Raw genomic sequence first — 19,062 nt, forward strand, 5'->3', positions numbered from 1 at the left:
AAATATTTTCATTTTCTGAATGTGCTATGAAGTTGAAAATGTTGTGGACTTCTGGGGTAGACCTACATTTCTAAATGAAGTGAGCATCAAGAATCATCATGTATTTGAACAGAGTTGACAGCTATCAAATCCCTTAGCTGAGTTTTAACCCTTGATAAAAAATAATTTCTAAACAAAAAAAAAAAACTGAAAGTCTTTATAAGTATTATTGCTAGATTTAACAGGAAGTTTCAGGGTGCCTGGGTGGCTCAGTCAGTTAAGCATCTGACTTTGGCTCAGGTCATGATCTTGCGGTTTGTGGATACGAGCCCAGTGTTGGGCTCTATGCTGACAGTGCAGAGTCTGGAGCCTTCTTCCAATTCTGTGTTTCCCTCTCTCTGCCCCTCCCCTGCTCACACTCTGTCTGTGTCTCTCAAAAATGAATAAACGTTAAAAAAAACCCCAAAAAACAGACTCAACAGGAAGTTACATTAATGAAGGAAACGAAGATGGTTGAAAAGGAAAGTTGCAGGGTAAGAAAGGAATTGAAACATAATTCCTTAAATAAAATACTCGGTGGAATTACTGTGGTAGAACAAATGTGGCTGAAAACAAAATAGTATTTGTTGAGTGAACTGAACAACTGGTTGGAGGACGCCTACTTGATTTTCCTGTCTTAGAGGCCTTCAGAGTAGTTGTAAGATCAGTGTGCTGGTGGGCTAGGTCTTGAGATTACAACTTGGGAGACCTGTGGATAGAGGAATTGCCTCTTAAGGCTTCAGTGGAAGACTTACAGTCTTTGTCCCATTCACAGCTTCCTGAGGGACCCTAAGAGCAGATGACTGCTGACGGTAAATAGAGTTTTACAAGCAAAGAAAAATAATAGCCCGACTAAGGAAGCCCCCATCAGTGGACAGAAGGCCAAAGAACACCAGAATAGGACATTCCTGTTGGAACAGATATTTGAACTAAATTATAACTTTTACAAAAGAGAGAAATAATAAGCACATTTAGGGAGACTCAACTAGAGCACAAAGAAACTTTCTGAAACTAGCAATCAAGTTCTTAACATTATAAAAATCCAATAGACAAAGTGAAAGAGGACTATCACCATTGAGAGTGAAATAAGCATCTTGGAAGTCACGTGGAAGAAGTATCTTAAAATTAAAGAGTTGGTAGTCAGGAGGGAAAAAATAGAGTCTAGGAGATGAAATCCAGGTAAGAAATTCACCAGCATGTGAATAAATGCTGTAGCAGGAAAAAAAGGAATAGATAATGGCAATCAATAACTAGGAATAGGATTATATTGGTTTACTGAAGGTGCCAGCCATAGTTAAGTATTACAAACTATGATTTAATTTATAGTAAATTTATGTGATTTAGTTTATAATAAATAGAAATTTATCCTCGTAGTTTTGGTGACTAGAGGTCTGAAACCAAGTTGTTGGCGGAGCTGTTTCCTTCTCAGGGCTGTGGAGGAAGGATCGGTTTCACGTCTGCTCATCACTAGAAGATGTCTCTAGATGAGTCTTTCTCCCTGTGTTTCTTCACATCATCTTCCCTCTATGCATGCCTGTCTCTGTGTCCACATTTCCCCTTTTTGTAAGAACACCACTTAGTTTGGATTATAGATCACTGTAATTACCTTGTTAAAATTTGATTTACTGATGTAAAGACTCTGTTTCCAAATAAAGAGCCACATGCTGAAGTACTTACTGGAAGTTAGGACTCCAACATATCTTTTTTGGGGGGAGGGATACAATTCAACTTACAACGAGGGGAAATTTTTCTGATTTTAAGAAAAAGATGTGAAAAGGAGTCCTGATTGCAGGGAGAATAAAGTTTACACTTGGGCCTCTTAAAATATAAACATCCATGAAAGTCTTTCAAGCTCCCAGATGGGAAATAGAGATTACTTATAAGAGAAAAGCCATCAGGGAACCACTGGATTTCTTATTTGCAGCATCAAAAGGTAGAAGACAATAAGAGAATATTTATAGACTACTGAGGGACGGTTGTACTCAGCCAACACATCATTCTCCTATCTGTTTGAAAAAATACATTTTCACATATGCAGGGGATCAGAGTTTATTACCTACATATTCTACCTGAAGAAAATAATTTGAAGAGTTCTCTGTATTATGTTGAATGAAATAAGTCAGAAAGATATCATATGATTTCATTCATATGTGGAATTTAAGATAGAAAACAGATGAACATAGGAGAAAGGAAGGAAAAATAAGATACAAACAGGGAGACAAAAATGATAAGACTCTTAACTGAGAACAAACTGAGAGTTGATGGGGGTGGGAAGTTGAGGGGGGATGGGGAATATTAAAATGGTTGATAAAATTTGTAACACAAATGTTTAGAAAATAGTAAGGATTCTTGAAATAGAAGAGCAATACTAAGTAAACTAACAGGCTGTAATTAAAACCATATCATATCAAAAAAACAGTATGTAGAAGGGTGGGGAAGTAAAAACACTCTGACTTTTGCCTTGCTAGGGAGAAGGACTGTGCAAATGTAGTGTCTTGGTGGGAAAGGGATATTGTCATGTTAGTTTGCTGAGATAGTCGGATGGAAAAAAAATGAAATTTTGTCATTGGTTATGGGAAAAAAAGTATGAATGGTAATTTTCGCCAATTAGAAAAAATGAAATAAGAGTAAAAAGAAACTGAAGAAAGTCCAAAGCAAACCAAATCAAAGTACATTACAGATCTTCCTTGAGTCAGGACTTCCCTGATAGACCAAAAGTCTGTCTGTCTGTTCGTTCTTTCTTTCTTTCTTTCTTTCTTTCTTTCTTTCTTTCTTTCTTTCTTTCTTTCTTTCTTTCTTTCTTTCTTCTTTAAGTTTTGAGAAAGAGATAGAGAGCAAGTGCAGAAGGGATGGAGGGAGAGGGAGACAGAATCCCAAGCAGGCTCTGTGCTTTCAGCACAGAGCCTAATGTGGGGCTCAAACTCATGAACTGTGAGATCGTGACCTGAGCAGAAACCAAGAGTCAGACACTAATCAACTGAGCCACCCAGGTGCCCAGACCAAAGTGTTTCTTATATCTAACCTCCTGAACATCATAGCTTAGCCTAGCTTAACATAAATGTGCTCAGAACACTTACATTAGCCTACAGTTGGGCAAAAATTATCTAACAGAAAGGATGTTTTATAATAAAGTGTTGAATATCTCATGTAATTTATTGAATATTGTACTGAAAGTGAAAACCAGAATGGTTGTGTGGTTACAGAATGGTTGTCAGTGTGTTGGTTGTTTATCCTTGTGATGGTGTTGGCTAACTGGGAGCTGTGGCTCCCTGCTGCTGCCCAGCATCACCCCAAAGAATCATACCACATATCACTAGCACGAGAAAAGATCCAACTTCAAATCTGAAGTGTGGTTTCTATTGAATATGTATTGCTTTTGCACTGTTGTCAAGTTGAAAAATCCTAAGTCAAACCATTGTTCATCAGGGACCATCTGTATTTATTTCAAAGAGGAGTTTAAAGTCCTTTAATGGTACCATATGAAGTGTTATGAAATGAGAAAAGACTTCATTTTAGAGAAAGACCGGTCAAAGTGGTTCGTACTCAACAACATAACATCTAAATATATAAGTTAAAAATTCTATTAATCGATGACTTGGATCCCTCATGAGAATAGCCTTTATGTGATCAGCGATTAAAATTCTCATGTATCTTGGGGCACCATGGTGGCTCAGTCAGTTAAGTGTCTGACTTTTTTTTTTTTTTTAATGTTTATTCTTTGAGAGAGAGAGAGAGAGAGAGACAGACAGACAGAGTGTGAGCGAGGGAGGGGCAGAGAGAGAGGGAGACACAGAATCTGAAGCAGACTCCAGGCTCTGAGCTGTCAGCACAGAGCCCGATGTAGGGCTCAAACTTGTGAACTGTGAGATCATGTCCTGAGCCAAAGTCGGTTATTCAACCAACTGAGCCACTCAGGCGCCCCACGTATCTGACTCTTCATTTCAGCTCAGGTCATGATCTCACAGTTCCTAAGATTGAGCCCTGTGTTGGATTCTGTGGTGACAGCATGGAGCCTGCTTGGGATTCTCTCTCTCCCACTCTCCCTCTGCCCCTCCCCTGCTCTCTCTCGCTCTCAAAATAAATCATTAAACTTAAAAAAAAAAATCCTTATGTATCTTGAAGAATTTCCCTGTTGCAAATTATTCTACAACCTTAATTTTCTGTATGCTTTTTATCTGCTGAGAGCTGAGTAAATTTGAGAAAGATACTAGGTTTGTAAACAAGTTTACTTTCAAATTTTTTGCCTGGAAGCATCTAGACAGAATTTTGTGTGCAAAAGAGAGTATTTTACATCTGAAAACTAAGCATTTCAAGTTAAAACAATTTTAGTGTTATAGGTGGCAGTAGGGAAGAGTTACTGGAGTTTTATTTCCATTTTGGTAGTATGAATGAATGAATTACAAAATTCCAAGATTTTGTAGTTGGTTTTATAGAGTTGTGTATTATTTGTAGGAACCTCAATTTTCTGGCAGTTTTGCAAATTATCTACTCTGTGTATAGTAAAAACTTGTTTTTCAGCTTTATAAAAATAATATTTTAAGATTAAGAGCAGACCATATATAAAAGTAGACTTTGGGACTAACTTTTAACTCTCTTGTTAAGAGTTTTGAGTTTGTGACACATATACACATATTAATAACTACTAATGTTTGTGAAATGTTTTATAGTGACTAATACATATATTTTGTATGTTTTATCTTAGTGCATGTAATACAAGTGGTAACACCCATACTTGCGTTGTCCATTCTGATCCAGTGATTCATAGATCTTACCCAATGTCAAAATTTTGCTAATGATTCAAAGAATACAGGCAAGCACGAAGTGCAGATGGCATATTCTTTTTTTGGAGGAGCCTGAGACTGTCAGACACAGATTCCAAAAATGTCCTTTTCTTTTGCAATAGGACATGTTATAGTTTTGGATTAACAGAACAGTTTTGAGCATTGTGTGCAAAAAAACCCCCCTTTTTTTGCACAAAAGAAATTGTTTTGGTTTTGGAACTCCTCTGTTTTATATTCTCTTTATTACACAGCTTACTTGACTACTTCCCATTTTATAGCCATAAATTAATAAATCCATAATGTCAGGCATATTTATGATAAGCAGTCAAGATAGTTGAGCTATATCTTGCCAACAGCACTTTCTAGATAGGTATTCTTTGGTATTTTTCTGCTAGTAAATGCCATTGATAGGTTTATAGGACTACCCTCTGGTTTTAGGTCATTAGTGTTTTATTTATTGGGATCCATTGTTGAGGTCTTTCATTTACCCTTCCCCAGTTGGGAGAGTGTATTACTAGCTTCCTGTTAACCCTTTCCTTCCTAATGCATAAGAGTGGTGGAGTTGGTTCTATATAGAAAATTTTGCTAGAGTAATCTCTAAACATTTTCCTTTATAAATTATCAGTATTCTCAGTTTTGGGGGTTCATGCTTGAGAAAATGAGCAATTAAAATGGATACCTGCTAATACTGTTTAATTTCTTCAGGGTTTATATTGCTAAGTATTGAGGGATAACAGGCTGTCCCTAAATCATAAATAGTTGCTTTGATTTTTTCATATTAACATCATGTTTCTTCATAAGAATCTTTAGGTATATATGCAAAACTGCTGTCCCTTTACTGGAAATTTGAGTTAATAGAAACTAAGGTTGGAGTTGGAAAGATTTTATTAAGAACTTAAAGCTACTTCACTTTAGTGAAGTAAGTCACCTGAGGGTATGGATCCATTTGCCATTAACAAGAAGAGTATATCATGGTTCTATTCATTGTGTTTTCCGTAACTATTCTTGAAGTGTGGTTTACATTGGGAAGAGCCCTCAAAGCTAGTAATAGATTTTTAAAAATATCCCCTATGAAACTCTTATTCTTAGGGAAATTTGTTCAGTTACTAGGCCAAGAGCTTAATTAAAAAAAAACAAAAAACAACAAAAAAAACCCCTTACTATCGAAAAGCTGTTCTCAGTCTAAAAATTCATTTTTCAAGTAGACTTGTGAATAAGTCCAACAGTTTGCTGAGTTTAGTTAGATCTTAGGAGAGGTGATAAGAAAATTAAACATGTCAAAAATTTGTAAGAATTTATACACCCAATGATTGTCTTTGGTAGTGAGATAAAGATTATCTTTGATCCTTTGAAAGGATCAAAGTCATAGAATAATAGGATTTTGAAATTGCTAGGACCTTCGAGCTCAATTAAACTGGCTCACTTATTTTAGAAAGAAGAAATACTAAATGTATAGTTATTAGATCTGGCATATTATATCTGTTTCCTTTTGTTTTTCAATTCCATCTCTTAAAACCTATATGTGGGCCAAATGCCATAACTTTAAATATGCATCTTTGTTTCTTCATTCATATCCACAGACCTCTCTCTGAGTTTTCTTTCAAAGATTGCACTGTATTTATTCACAGAGTAATTGTGTTTTGGATTTTGCTACTTGACCTTATTAAAGATGAATGAAAAAAAATTGGAAACAACTCCACAGCAGCGGAAACTTCCAGAATGGATGTCTATGCAGAATGAGAGATGTCATATAGAAGAAAGAAAGGTATGCAGTTCACTAGTTCTTCTTCTTTTTTTTTGTTTTTTTTAGTTTATTTTTGAGAGAGAGAGAAAGAGAGAGAGAGAAAGTGCGTGAGCAAGTGGGGGAGGGGTAGAGAGAGAGAGAATCCCAAGCAGGCTCCTAGAGAACTCACGAATGGTGAGATCATGACCTGAGCTGAAATCAAGAGTCAAGCACTTAACCTACAGGGCCACCCAGGTGCCCCACCAATTCTTATTTCAGATGGGAAATTTAGTGAAATTTCACTGTAAATTGAATCAGTCTTCACTTGTAAGTTTCAGGTCATTATTTTAATTACAATTGCTGTTGTGTGATTTAACCACAACTAGTTATTGAATGGTGGAATGGGATTAAATTTTAATTGGGCTTACAAAATGGGAATTCTTGCTGTGTACTTTACCTTTTTATCACATTTGTATGGTTGACCTTACTAGTATGTTCTAATTTAGATAATTTAGACAGTATTTACTATGGGAATTTTTGTGGGTATTAAGTTTTCATAGATTCAAGATCCACCAGCCAGTCTTTAGCATTTTAAGTCAACATTATTACATTTAGAATACAAATATAATTATAGAAAAACATTAATAAGTGCTCTTATGAAAATACATAGGATTATAAGTTTACAAATAAGCTCTTTAGAAAAATAATTTTATTATGGATGGCTCCATTTTTGCTACATTGTCCTTCTGACTTCATTAAGTCTCTAGAACATTAGTGATAAAACTTAGAACTATAATTTGAATGCTACACTGAACTTCATGATTTCCATGAACATTTCTTATTTAATGTGAACTTTATTTGTGCCTTTTGGAATTTTATTTAATTCAAGGCATCTGTTCAGAGGAGTATTTTTGAAGATGTTCTCCCCTTCTTAGAGTTCACTGGATCCATTGTTTATAGTTATGAAGCTAGTGATTGTTCTTTTCTGTCAGAAGATATTAGGTAAGAGATTTGAATTTCCTAGTTTCATTTGAAGATAACTGTTATGACAGTATTTGTCAGCATACTGAATTTTACAGTTAAGATATGTTCTATAGACAATTATTTCTACATGTGGAATATCACTTGACGAGTTCTAATTTTACATTAAAAAACCCTTAAAATCATTGGATTAAATGTGTAATGCGTACCTGTTTGTTCATTCATAAGCCTATTACTTTCGCTAAATTTTTGTTGCTTTTGCTACTTCAGAACTATTTTTTTCAAAGCTTGTTTTATTTATTTTGAGAGAGAGCATGTGTATGTGAGTGGGGACAAGGGAGAGAGATGGAGAGAGAGCAGGCTCTATGCTATCAGCACAGAGCCCAACATGGGGCTCGATCCCATGACTGGGAGGTCATAACCTGAGCTGAAACCAAGAGTCAGATGCTCAATCAACTGAGCCACCCAGGTGCCCCCAGATATGTAGAACTATTGAAGACATTGTTAATTAATGTAAGACAAAAAAATACAAGAATTATTAAACCTCCAAATGCTCCATTATATTTCATTAAAAATACCAACCGAGTAATATAGAATAGTGGTTGTGATCACCTCTCTTGCATTTAGTGAGCAAAAATTATAGGGAATGATTCTTAAAAAGAACATTAGAAATGACTGTTAGTATTTTTTTTTAAGTTTATTTATTTTGACAGAGAGAAAGAGAGCATGTGGGGTAGGGACAGAGAGAGGGAGAGAGCCTTTCAAGCAGGCTCTGCACTAACACAGTGCAGAGCCCGATGTAGGGCTTGAACTCACAAATCATGAGATCATGACCTGAGCCTAAATCAAGTTGGATGCTTAATGATTGAGCCCCCCAGGTGCCCTAACTGTTAGTATTTTTTTTTTTTTTCAGTTTATTTACTTTTGAGAGAGAGAGAGAGCAGAGCGAGTGGGGAGGGACAGAGAGAGAGGGAGAGCAAGAATCCCAAGCAGGCTTTGTCAGTGCGGAGTCCAGTGTGGGCCTTGAACTCACAAATGGTGAGATAATGGATGACCTGAGCCAAAACCAAGAGTCGGACACTTAGCTGACTGAGCACCCAGGTGACCCCGGACTGTTAGTATTTTTAAAAATTGACTTGTTAAATTAGGACTCTGCATTAATACAATGTAAGGCACTTGAAGCATTTTATAAGGGGAAGTAGTAGAGAATTCATTCAGATCTTCTTTGAAGTTGTTACACTTTTTTTTTTTTTAACTGTTATACATTGCAGTGGTTAAAAGAAGCAGAGTTAAGCTATTTATTATTATCTCCTGGTGGTAGATGAATTCTAGAAATAGTATTCAGGTGTCCTCACTCCTACTGCATACAGTTAATTGGCCACTTTTTGGTCTCATTATATAGAACAAAATTTGTCTCACAGAGAAAGTACAATTTGTCATTTACGATTGTATATTAACTCCACCATCTTAACAGTGCTATAACATGTCATATCTGAAGGCAGTAAGCATAAGGGATTTGAGGAATGTAGTTCTGATAAATTCTGTGTGTGTTAGGAAAGACCGGCAGGTTTGTTTTTAGCCTCTACTGGCCACCTTAAAGATTTTTGCTATCACAGGTTTTCTACCATTAGATTATGATGTGCCAGGGGCGCCTAGGTGGCTCAGTCAGCTGAGTGTCCGGCTTCGGCTCAGGTCATGATCTCACTGTCTGTGAGTTTGAGCCCCGCGTCGGGCTCTGTGCTGACAGCTTGGAGCCTGGACCCTGCTTCGGATTCTGTGTCTCCCTCTCTCTGTGCTCCTCCCCAGTTCGTGCCCTGTCTCTCTCTCTCCCTCAAAAATAAATAAACATTAAAAAAATTAGATTATGATATGCCTTTCTGTAGTGCAGTTTGTCTTAATCCTGCTTGGGGTTTCATTGAGCTTTTTGGATGTGTGGCTTTATAGTTTCATCAAATTTAAAACATTACTTTAGATTTTTGTTGTTGTTCCCATCCTGTACTCTCTTCTCCTTCTGGCAGCCTCTATACACATAGGTTGGATTGCTTAATCCTGTGTCACTGGTCGTGTAGCTCTCTTCCCTTTCAGTCTTTCATTGTTTCCTTAATTCTTTTTATCTCTGTGCTTCAGTTTGAATAGTTCCTTCTGCTACGTCTGCAATTTTGCTTTTTTTCCTTTTGTAGTGTCTATCATCCCATCCTGTAAATTTTTCATTTTATTATATTTTCATCTCTAGAAGTTAGTTTTGTTTCTTTTTAAAAATATTTTCCATTTTGGCTCTCATCATATTCATGTTTTCTTTTAAATATTTGAACATATTCAGCATATTTATAATGCTTGTTTTAGTGTGCTTACGTGTTAATTCAATTATTTCAGTTATTTTATTTTTTTATGAAATGATTTTTATCCTGGTTAGGGGTCACATCTTCCTGTTTTATCCTAATGGCTGGCAATTTTGATTGGACATTGTGATTTTACCCTGTTGAATGTTGGATTTGCTTTTTTTCAAAGAAAGGAGCTTTGCTCTGTTAAAACAGTTAAGTTACCTGAAGACCAGCTTTTACCTTTTGAGACTTATTTATTTCATTATTTATATTTTATTTTTTTAAATTTCTTTTTGGGAGAGCACAAGTGGGGGAGGGACAGAGACAGGAGGACAAAGGATCTAAAGCAGGTTCTGCACTGACATGCTGACAGCAATGAGCCCGATGTGGGGCTCGAACTCAGGAACTAAGATCATGACCTGAGCCAGAGTCGGATGTTCAGCCGACTGAGCCACCTGGCTGGATGCCCTGAGCCTTTAGTTTTAAGCTTTGTTAGGGCAGGTCTTTGGAAGTCTTTACTCTGGGAATAATTTAGCACTATAATGTGTGACCAGTCTGGCCTTTTTGCTGACTGCCCCAGGTGATCAACAGGAATCTCTGCTGTGATTTTTCAGAACTTTAGTGCCTCTTTCCAGTATGGTAAGCACTAGGAATTGTTCATCTGATGATTCCCTGGTTGTTCTTTGTTCAGTTTCTTTCTTACCTAGCTCCCTTTTCTCCAGAAACCACCCACAGCTTCCAGGTCCTCTGTGTCTTTGGCTCTGGACTCTGTCTCCCTGACTCAGTGCTCTGCGCTGGATTCTCCTTCCTGTTCTGTTGTCTGGAAAGTGTTCCACATAGAAAACAAGGGCAACAGTGGGGCTCCCCCCCATTGTTTCCCTTCCCTCAGAGAGCAGAGTCCTTTACTGCCTGTTGTTCAGTGTCTGAAAACTATTGTTTACCTATTTTGTCCAATTTTCTGTTTGTTCATAGAGGAAACATATGTCTGATCCCTGGTACTCCATCTTGTCCCAAAGCAAAATTTGAGATTTTTTTTGTTATGTACATTTTTAATTGTTAAAAATTGTAAAAAGGGCAAATATAAACAGTAATGGAAAATAATATAACAAACCCCATATTCCTCCCACATAGCTTTAGCAAATCTTAATATCTGTTTTTTTTTTTCAAATCTCTACTAAGAAATGTTACAATAAAATACAGCTGAAGCCCCAGGTATGTCCTTCATGATTCTCCCCTCCACAGCCCCCTGAGATAACTTCTATCATGAGTTTAGTTAGTGTTTAGCATTCTGTCATATGTTACATGTTTTCTGTTATATCTATACTTTTTTTTTTTTTTTTTAGAGAGAGAGAGAGCGTGTGCACGTGAGTGTGCGTAAGGCGGGGTGGGGCAGAGGGAGAAGGAGAGAATCTTAAGCAGGCTCCACATCCAGTGAAGATGTTGCACTGCACTTGTGGGCACTTGATGTCCTGACTGTGATGTCTTGACCTGAGCCAAAGTCAGACACTTAACCATCTGAGCCACCCAGGCACACCTGCAATGAACATTCTTAAACATCTGTCTGGTTGTGCACATATGAGAGTTTGATACATTTATGAGAAAAACTTGCAGGTAACAGTGTTTGTACATCTTCAACTAAGAGGATTTTACTAATTTAACGTTCACCAGTATATGAACGGTCCCACTGGTAGATATCTTTCTTTATTTGATATTGTGAGGCTTGAATTATTGCCAGTCATGTATTTATGAAATTGTATTGATAAATTTGCATCTGATTTTGAGTGAGTTTTTGTGTCTTCACATTATTTACTTGGATTTATTGGCCATTTGGATTTTCTTTTGGGAATTGCCTGTTCATATATTTCATTTTCTTTATTTTACTGTATTATCTTTTTCTTAGGGACTTTTCGAGGAATTTTTAAGATTTTCTGGCTATTCATTATCAGTTATTTGTATTATAGATATCTTCTACCATATGTGGTTTGTGTTTTAATTTTTTTGAATGCAGAAGTTAAAATTTTAATGTATTTAATTTATACTATTTTTCCCCCTTTAGCATGAGTCTGTCTTTTGGAGATGTGGTAGGATTTGACATGGAATGGCCACCAGTATACACTCCAGGGAAGCAGGGCAGAGTTGCACTGATTCAGTTATGTGTGTCAGAGAGCAAATGTTACTTGTTTCATATTTCTTCTATGGCAGGTTGGTATCTCTTTTCTTTGTTTCGTTTTTTAACTTTTTAAACTTTATATTTTTTAATATAAACTTTGTATTTTTTAAACTTTATATGGTTGATAGTTGTATTATGTCAACTTTATCCCTATAAAATTAAGCTTTTGAATTAGCTGCTGCTTCTTTCATTGCTTCATATTCATTCATTCATTTACTCCTTTATTTCTTTAAATATTTATTTTTGTTTTTTTAAATTTATTTATTTATTAAAAAAAATTTTTTTTTTAACGTTTATTTATTTTTGAGACAGAGAGAGACAGAGCATGAACGGGGGAGGGTCAGAGAGAGGGGGACACAGAATCTGAAACAGGCTCCAGGCTCTGAGCTGTCAGCACAGAGCCCGACGTGGGCTCGAACCCACTGACCGTGAGATCATGACCTGAGCCGAAGTCGGCCACTCAACCGACTGAGCCACCCAGGCGCCCCTTTAAATTTATTTTTGAGACAGAGACAGAGTGACAGAGGAGGGGCAGAGAGAGAGGGAGACACAGAATCTGAAGCAGGCTCCAGGCTCTCAGCTGTCAGCACAGAGCCCAATGCGGGACTCAAACTCATGAACTGTGAGATCATGACCTGAGCCGAAGGTGGACGCCTAACTGACCGAGCCACCCAGGCACTCCTATTTTATTTTCTTAACTAGGTTCCACTCCCAGCATGGAGCTCCAATGTGGAGCCTGATGCAGGGCTTGAACTCATGACCATGAGATCATGACCTGAGCTGAAATCAAAAGTTGGAAGCTTAACTGACTGAACCACCCAGGCAGTCACCCTTTTTAATTAATTAATTAATTATTATTATTATTTTCTTATTTATTTTTATTTTATCATTTACTTTTATTTTTATTTTTTAACTTAAAATTTATTGAAGTATTCATTTTCCACCTGTCTCATTCATATCCCTATTTTTTTTTTTTTTTTTTAAAGATTTATTTTGAGAGAGAGCACAAGCAGGGGAGGGGCAGGGGTGGGGGGGAGAGAGAATCCCGAACAGGCTCTGTGCTATCAGTATATGAGAAACATGAGATCATGATCTGAGCCCAGATCAAGAGTCAGATGCTTAGCCAACTGAGCAACCCAGACGCCCCTCATATCCCTCTTTTATTTAATGTTTACAACATTCCCGTCAGGCATTGATATTATTCCTGTTTTAAATAATAGAGAACTGAAATTTAGAGAGGCTAAATGATCTGGAATATACTGTTAGTGTTAGCAGAGGAAACATTCAAACTAGTTGTTTTTGTTATTTGTCAGGACTTTGCTTTAGGTAAGAAAGGAAATACTCCAGATGAATGTGCTTCTGAATTTAAGCTTAACATAAATATAAATTTAAATATAAACATAGAGTGTGTAAGAAGTAGGAAAGAAATCAATAATACTTGAAAGGACCTATGGAAATAATAATAAAATGTTACAGTTTTTCCTCAGGGATTAAAAATGTTGCTTGAAAATGAAGCAATTAAAAAAGCAGGTGTAGGAATCCAAGGAGATCAGTGGAAACTTCTAAAGGACTTTGACATCAAATTGAAGAGTTTTGTGGAGCTGACAGATGTTGCTAATGACAAGGTAAGCATAAGGCATGCACTTTTGATGAGCCTGGGTGTTAAGTGTTGATTCACCATATTATACACCTGAAACTAATATTACACTGTATGTTAACTAACTGGAATTTAAATAAAAAAATGGGTAGATGTAATACATATATTATTTTCATAAAGAAGATAAATTTGTGTTTCACAAAATGTCCTGTCTATCTGAATGTTAGATATTTTGAAAAAAATAATTTAAGCCGTATGTTAGTATAACAGTAAAGAAGTCACAAATGAGTATTCCATAATGAAAACCTTTAGTTCTAACCCGTTACCTTAGCAAAGTTGCTTTAAGCTGATTCCACCCCCGCCCTCCCCCCCCCCCCCGCATTTAGTGCTCTTTGACTTTGTTTCATATATTTGCAAATTTAAGTATTGTAAGTTTTTCTCATTGATCCATTTATACCAATAATTTTTTTTAAGGGAAAGCATAATGTAGCTCTTGTGGAATGATGCTTAGTGGAAGTTTGGCCATCAATTCCATCACTCTTATTTAACTTATTTTATTAATGTAGTCATTAGGTTGAATTCTCATGTTTGGCCAAGTATTCATTGGACTAGGTAGAAAGCCTATCAACCTATCTAACTTTTTTCCATTATAGTCCAAGAATTTTAATACCTACATTAGGGAAATTCCAGAGTTAAATTCATATAATATGGACTGCAAATGAGGTTTTTAATGATGGTAAGTTTATCAAGGACTATCTCTGCTAAATATACTATATATATATAATGTATATATACTATATATAAATATACTGTATATTTTAGTATAATGTTTCCAATTTTATTTGTGACTTCGTCAGTTGGTGGTATCTAGGAGTACCTGAAAATGGAAATAAAATAATTTTTTGCGTGTTGATCTTTCATTACTTCTAGCTGAAATGTAAAGAGACCTGGAGCCTCAATGGTTTGGTTAAACACCTCTTCGGCAAACAGCTTCTGAAAGACAGGTCTATCTGCTGTAGCAACTGGAGTGATTTTCCTCTGACTGAAGATCAGAAACTGTATGCAGCCACTGATGCGTATGTATGTACCAAAGTTCTTTAGACTATGATGTATTTTTTAAACTTTATAACAAATCACCGTAGAAAAATTTTGTTGTAACAGTTGCACAAACTCAAATATTTTATTTTATTTTTTAATTTTTTTAACATTTATTTATTTTTGAGAGAGTGAGACAGAGCACGAGCAGGGGAGGGGCAGAGAGAGAGGGGGGACATAGATTCTGAAGTGGGCTCCCGGCTCTGAGATGTCAGCACAGAGCCTGATGCAGGGCTCAAACTCACGGACCGCGAGGGGCGCCTGGGTGGCTCAGTCGGTTAAGCGGCCGACTTCGGCTCAGGTCATGATCTCGCAGTCCGTGGGTTCGAGCCCCGTGTTGGGCTCTGTGCTGACAGCTCAGAGCCTGGAGCCTGTTTCAGATTCTGTGTCTCCCTCTGTCTCTGACCCTCCCCTGTTCATGCTCGCTCTCTCTCTCTCTCTCTCTCTCTCTGTCTCAAAAATAAATAAATGTTAAAAAAAAAAAATTTTTTTTTTAAATAAAAAAAAAAACTCACGGACCACGAGATCATGACCTGAGCTGAAGTTGGACGCTTCAACGACTGAGCCGCCCAGGTGGCCCGCAACTCAAATATTTTAAATCAGGTTGGCATTAATTGTCATGAAGCCAAAATAATGTGCAGTTTGTATGTAAAAAATGTAATCTCTCTGAAAACATGGAATAGTAATAAGCCCAGGCTGAGTAAACAACAAATGGTATTGATGATGTATTTGATTTATAAGCAGCTTCAGAATAAAAATAATTCTAGTTTCTATACTGAAACTGGCCTTATTTCTTATATTTATATTTAAAACATGCTAAAAATTTAAGAAAATTGCCTCCAAATTTAGCTTTCCACTGCTGTCAGATGTATTTTCATATTTACATATTTGTACATCATGAAATTTGGACTTATCTTTATAGCATTATTTGTTTTTTGTTTTTGTTTTTTCAAGAAATATATCTTATGTCACAGTGGATTTCTTATTCCCTAATTTATACATTTATTTGTAGATGAATATATTGTTGTTTTCCTTTTTGCATCCGTTTTTAGGCATGGAGCCACCATTTTTTTATAAACAAAAAATTCAGTTTTTTTCAGGAAATAGGGTGGTAATTTTCCTTTATGTTCTGTTAATAAAGTGGGTTTTTTTTTTTTTTTTTTTTTTTTGAGAGAGAGTGACTTGAGCTGAAGTCAGATGCTCAACTGGCTGAGCCACCCAGGCATTCCCCTTTATGTTCTGTTAAAAAAAAAAAAAATTGTAAAACTTGAGAAATCGTGCAAGTTCTGTAGCATTTTTATTCATGATAATTCAGTGTGAGTTTGTTGTTCCTCTTAACAGTGCCTTGAGGGAGGGCTGTTCATATGTCGACATTCTCAGCTGATTTAGTGAGATATGGGGAAGTGGATATGTGTTGTCAAAGTAGATTTTTCTTACTTGTTTGTATTTTGTTGGAGTCTACTTATAAGTTATTTGATTTGGATAACTCCTTGTAATATTGAATGCTAAAAAGTAAAAACTTTGAACGTTTATTTTAAGGCACAAGTCACTTGCTTTCTTTGTTCTCATAATCAGTAAGGTGATTTAATGAAGGCATAGATCTTTGTGTAACATAATAAGTTGAATGCAGCCTTTTGGGTGCTTTGTGAGTCACTACTTTGGATTTTTCTAAAGATGGGACATATAGCTTCATTTTCTAAAAAAAATTTTTTAACGTTTATTCATTTTTTGAGAGACAGAGAAAGACAGAGCACAAGTGGGGATGTGGCAGAGAGAGAGGGAGACAAAGAATCTGAAACAGGCTCCGGGCTCTGAGCAGTCAGCATAGAACCTGACATGGGGCTCAAACTCACGAATCATGAGATCATGACCTGAGCTGAACTCAGACACTTAACTGACTGAGCCGCCCAGGCACCTCATTCATTTTGGTTAGTTTTAGCAAAAATAACTTCTCTGTTTTGTTTTGTTTTTGTTCTTTTTTTTTTTTTTTGTAGGCTGGTCTCATCATTTATCGAAAATTAGAGAATTTAAGTGATGCTGTGCAAATGTTTGCTATAAAAAAAGGTATGTGATGATCTAAAAATAAAAGAAAATTTGAATGTGCTCTTTTGTGAGGTTTATCTCCAAAAAGTCAATATTCACACGTGTGCAATCTATTTAGTATTGTTACAGCCTCTTGAGTGTCTGAGCCATGCTGATATTAGGGTGTGAGATCTGTCTGGCCAGAGATTAGAGTTTCAGGCATTTACTACTTTGTCACATTGCACTTCATTAGGCTTCTTCAGCTGGGGCTTTGTGGCTTTGATAATATCAGTGATACAGCCAGTTATCTCCCAGGCTGGAGATGATGTACATCCTTGCTATAAATATTTGAAGTGTACCAGTTACTTCATAGTGTCCTGGTTTAAATTTCTAAATTTTCTCTAGGGTAGGATAACCACTGTTTTTCTCCAGAAAGAATGACTACTTTGTTCAACTTCAGTGCTTTTCTTAGCTGTCTTGATAGGTCAGTGATAACAGACTTACATGGATAGTGGAAGAACGTGGGCTTCCATGTCACAAAAGCCAAAGGGGAATCTGTGCCATGTGAACTTGAGATGTACATGGTTCCCCATGTTTGAAATGTAGATGATAGCTAAATATCTATCACAAGCATAGAATACTTGTGAGCACTAAGAGGGACAGAATATTCCATGCACCTATATTGATTTGTATAGAGCTGTTATTCCTATTCTTGTAGCTTCTTTGGAGATAGAAAACAGTTGTGTTTAAGATGTTAATTAAAATAGTGATTTTGTTAAATAAGCTCAAAGATATGGCATGATCTCACTTAAAATTATATTGTACCCTTTATACGTGCCATTGAGAAGGGATCCATATCCTCTGTGGTAGACCCTCCTTCTTCACCTATTAAGGTAGAAGTCTCCTTATGCTTTCTTTCTTTCCCTGGAAAGCCACTTCTAATGAATGCTTGCTGACTCTCTATAGCCAAAGGTACTGTGGCTAGAAATTATCTTGATTAACTGAGCACATGATACGTTTTTGAAGCTGATCTGGAGAATAATATAGAATTTATTTAAATCATAACAGAATTAAATGCAACAGAGGGGATTCATGGTTTTTTGAGTTTGTGGTTTGTAGAATTACTTCTAGGTTATGCTTGTAATTTTGTCCCCAATTAAAATGTTTCCAAGAGATGTGTAAGATATTTATTATTAAGTAACGTATAAATTGCCACTAGAAGTCCTGGTATCTGTGTACCTGTCATTGCAATACTGCATTCTTTGACTCTCACTTTTATTCTTTATTGTATTATATGTGTGTGTGTGTATTGTGACATATAAGGTGAAATACTTTGACTAGGATCCTAGTGAATTGTAATGAAGATTACTACTCTTTATTTTTTTCTCCCTCACTGGCTTCCTATTATGAAGCCAGAGTTATACCAGCCTCATTGTCCTTTAATTTCCTTGGTGTATTTATAGATGATATTTTCAAATGACCACTTTTGGTTGTAAGATGGTATTTTTTCTTCTTTTTTAAAGAATTACAGTGGATTATAACATCAGAAAACAAAAGGATATTTGCACATTGTTTCTCACTGTTAAAATAGTCATTTATCCCAGGATGGTAGCTAATAAACACTAAATGATATAGCAGGTAAAAATGCACTTATTCATTCATTAAAAATTGTTGACCACTTTATGATGCGGAGTTATAGTAGTGAATAAGACAGTTATGATCTGCTTCCTGACAGGGAGACCTACATTTCTTAGGGGCTCTAGAGATGAACAAAAAAAGGCGGTTGCAGTATAGGGAGAGGAGTCTTAGGATGTGGGAAAACAAGGCACTTTGGTTAGCACCTAGGAGAGTCGTCCAATGCATATGTGGAAGTATTGCAGGGTTTCCTGCAGAGAGTGATGTTTCATGTACACCCTGAAATAGGAACAGGAGTTAGGTAGCTGAAGAGTAGAGGAAAAGTGTCACAGGCACAGGGAATAGCAGGTACAGAAAGAGATCATAGTATCTTTAGGCAACTGAAACTAGTTCACTATGGTGAACTGTTGAGTATGACGAGTGAGGGATGAAGAGGAAGCAGATAGGCCATGTTTACATTAGGAGATTACATTTCCTCCTAAGAATTAGAGTTTTAAACAGAGGAGTGACATGAATAACATTAAAAAAAAAAAGAATAACTTGGGCTGTAGAGTCGAAAATGAATTGTGGGAGGGCAAGGGCCATAGTGGGAAAACTTGTTAGGAGGCTGCAAGAGCAATCCAAGGGAGAGGGGGTGGTGGCCTGGCTTGGATGGTTGTATTGAGGATGGAGAGAAGGAGATAGATAAAAATACATTGAATAGAGCAGTAGAATCAGCA

At 36.4% G+C, this 19,062-nt stretch overlaps 1 protein-coding gene across 6 annotated transcripts in view; it reads left to right on the forward strand.

Annotated features, from left to right (window-relative positions):
- Window positions 1–19,062, forward strand: part of WRN (WRN RecQ like helicase) — a 149,859-nt gene that overhangs the window by 31,911 nt on the left and 98,886 nt on the right. For 3 of the 6 annotated variants that reach the window (XM_042983152.1, XM_042983154.1, XM_042983153.1), the window contains exons 2-7: window positions 6,428–6,564; window positions 7,412–7,524; window positions 11,881–12,026; window positions 13,471–13,619; window positions 14,522–14,671; window positions 16,681–16,750. In XM_042983152.1, the coding sequence (XP_042839086.1) occupies window positions 6,469–6,564; window positions 7,412–7,524; window positions 11,881–12,026; window positions 13,471–13,619; window positions 14,522–14,671; window positions 16,681–16,750 (724 nt within the window). In that variant the 5' untranslated portion in view covers window positions 6,428–6,468. Of the gene's footprint in view, window positions 1–6,427; window positions 6,565–7,411; window positions 7,525–11,880; window positions 12,027–13,470; window positions 13,620–14,503; window positions 14,672–16,680; window positions 16,751–19,062 lie in introns of those variants that run through there. The other 3 variants (XM_042983155.1, XM_042983156.1, XM_042983157.1) reach the window with 3 other exon arrangements.

This window comes from Panthera tigris, chromosome B1 (genome assembly GCF_018350195.1).
Source record: "Panthera tigris isolate Pti1 chromosome B1, P.tigris_Pti1_mat1.1, whole genome shotgun sequence".
Classification (NCBI taxonomy): Eukaryota; Metazoa; Chordata; class Mammalia; order Carnivora; family Felidae; genus Panthera; species Panthera tigris.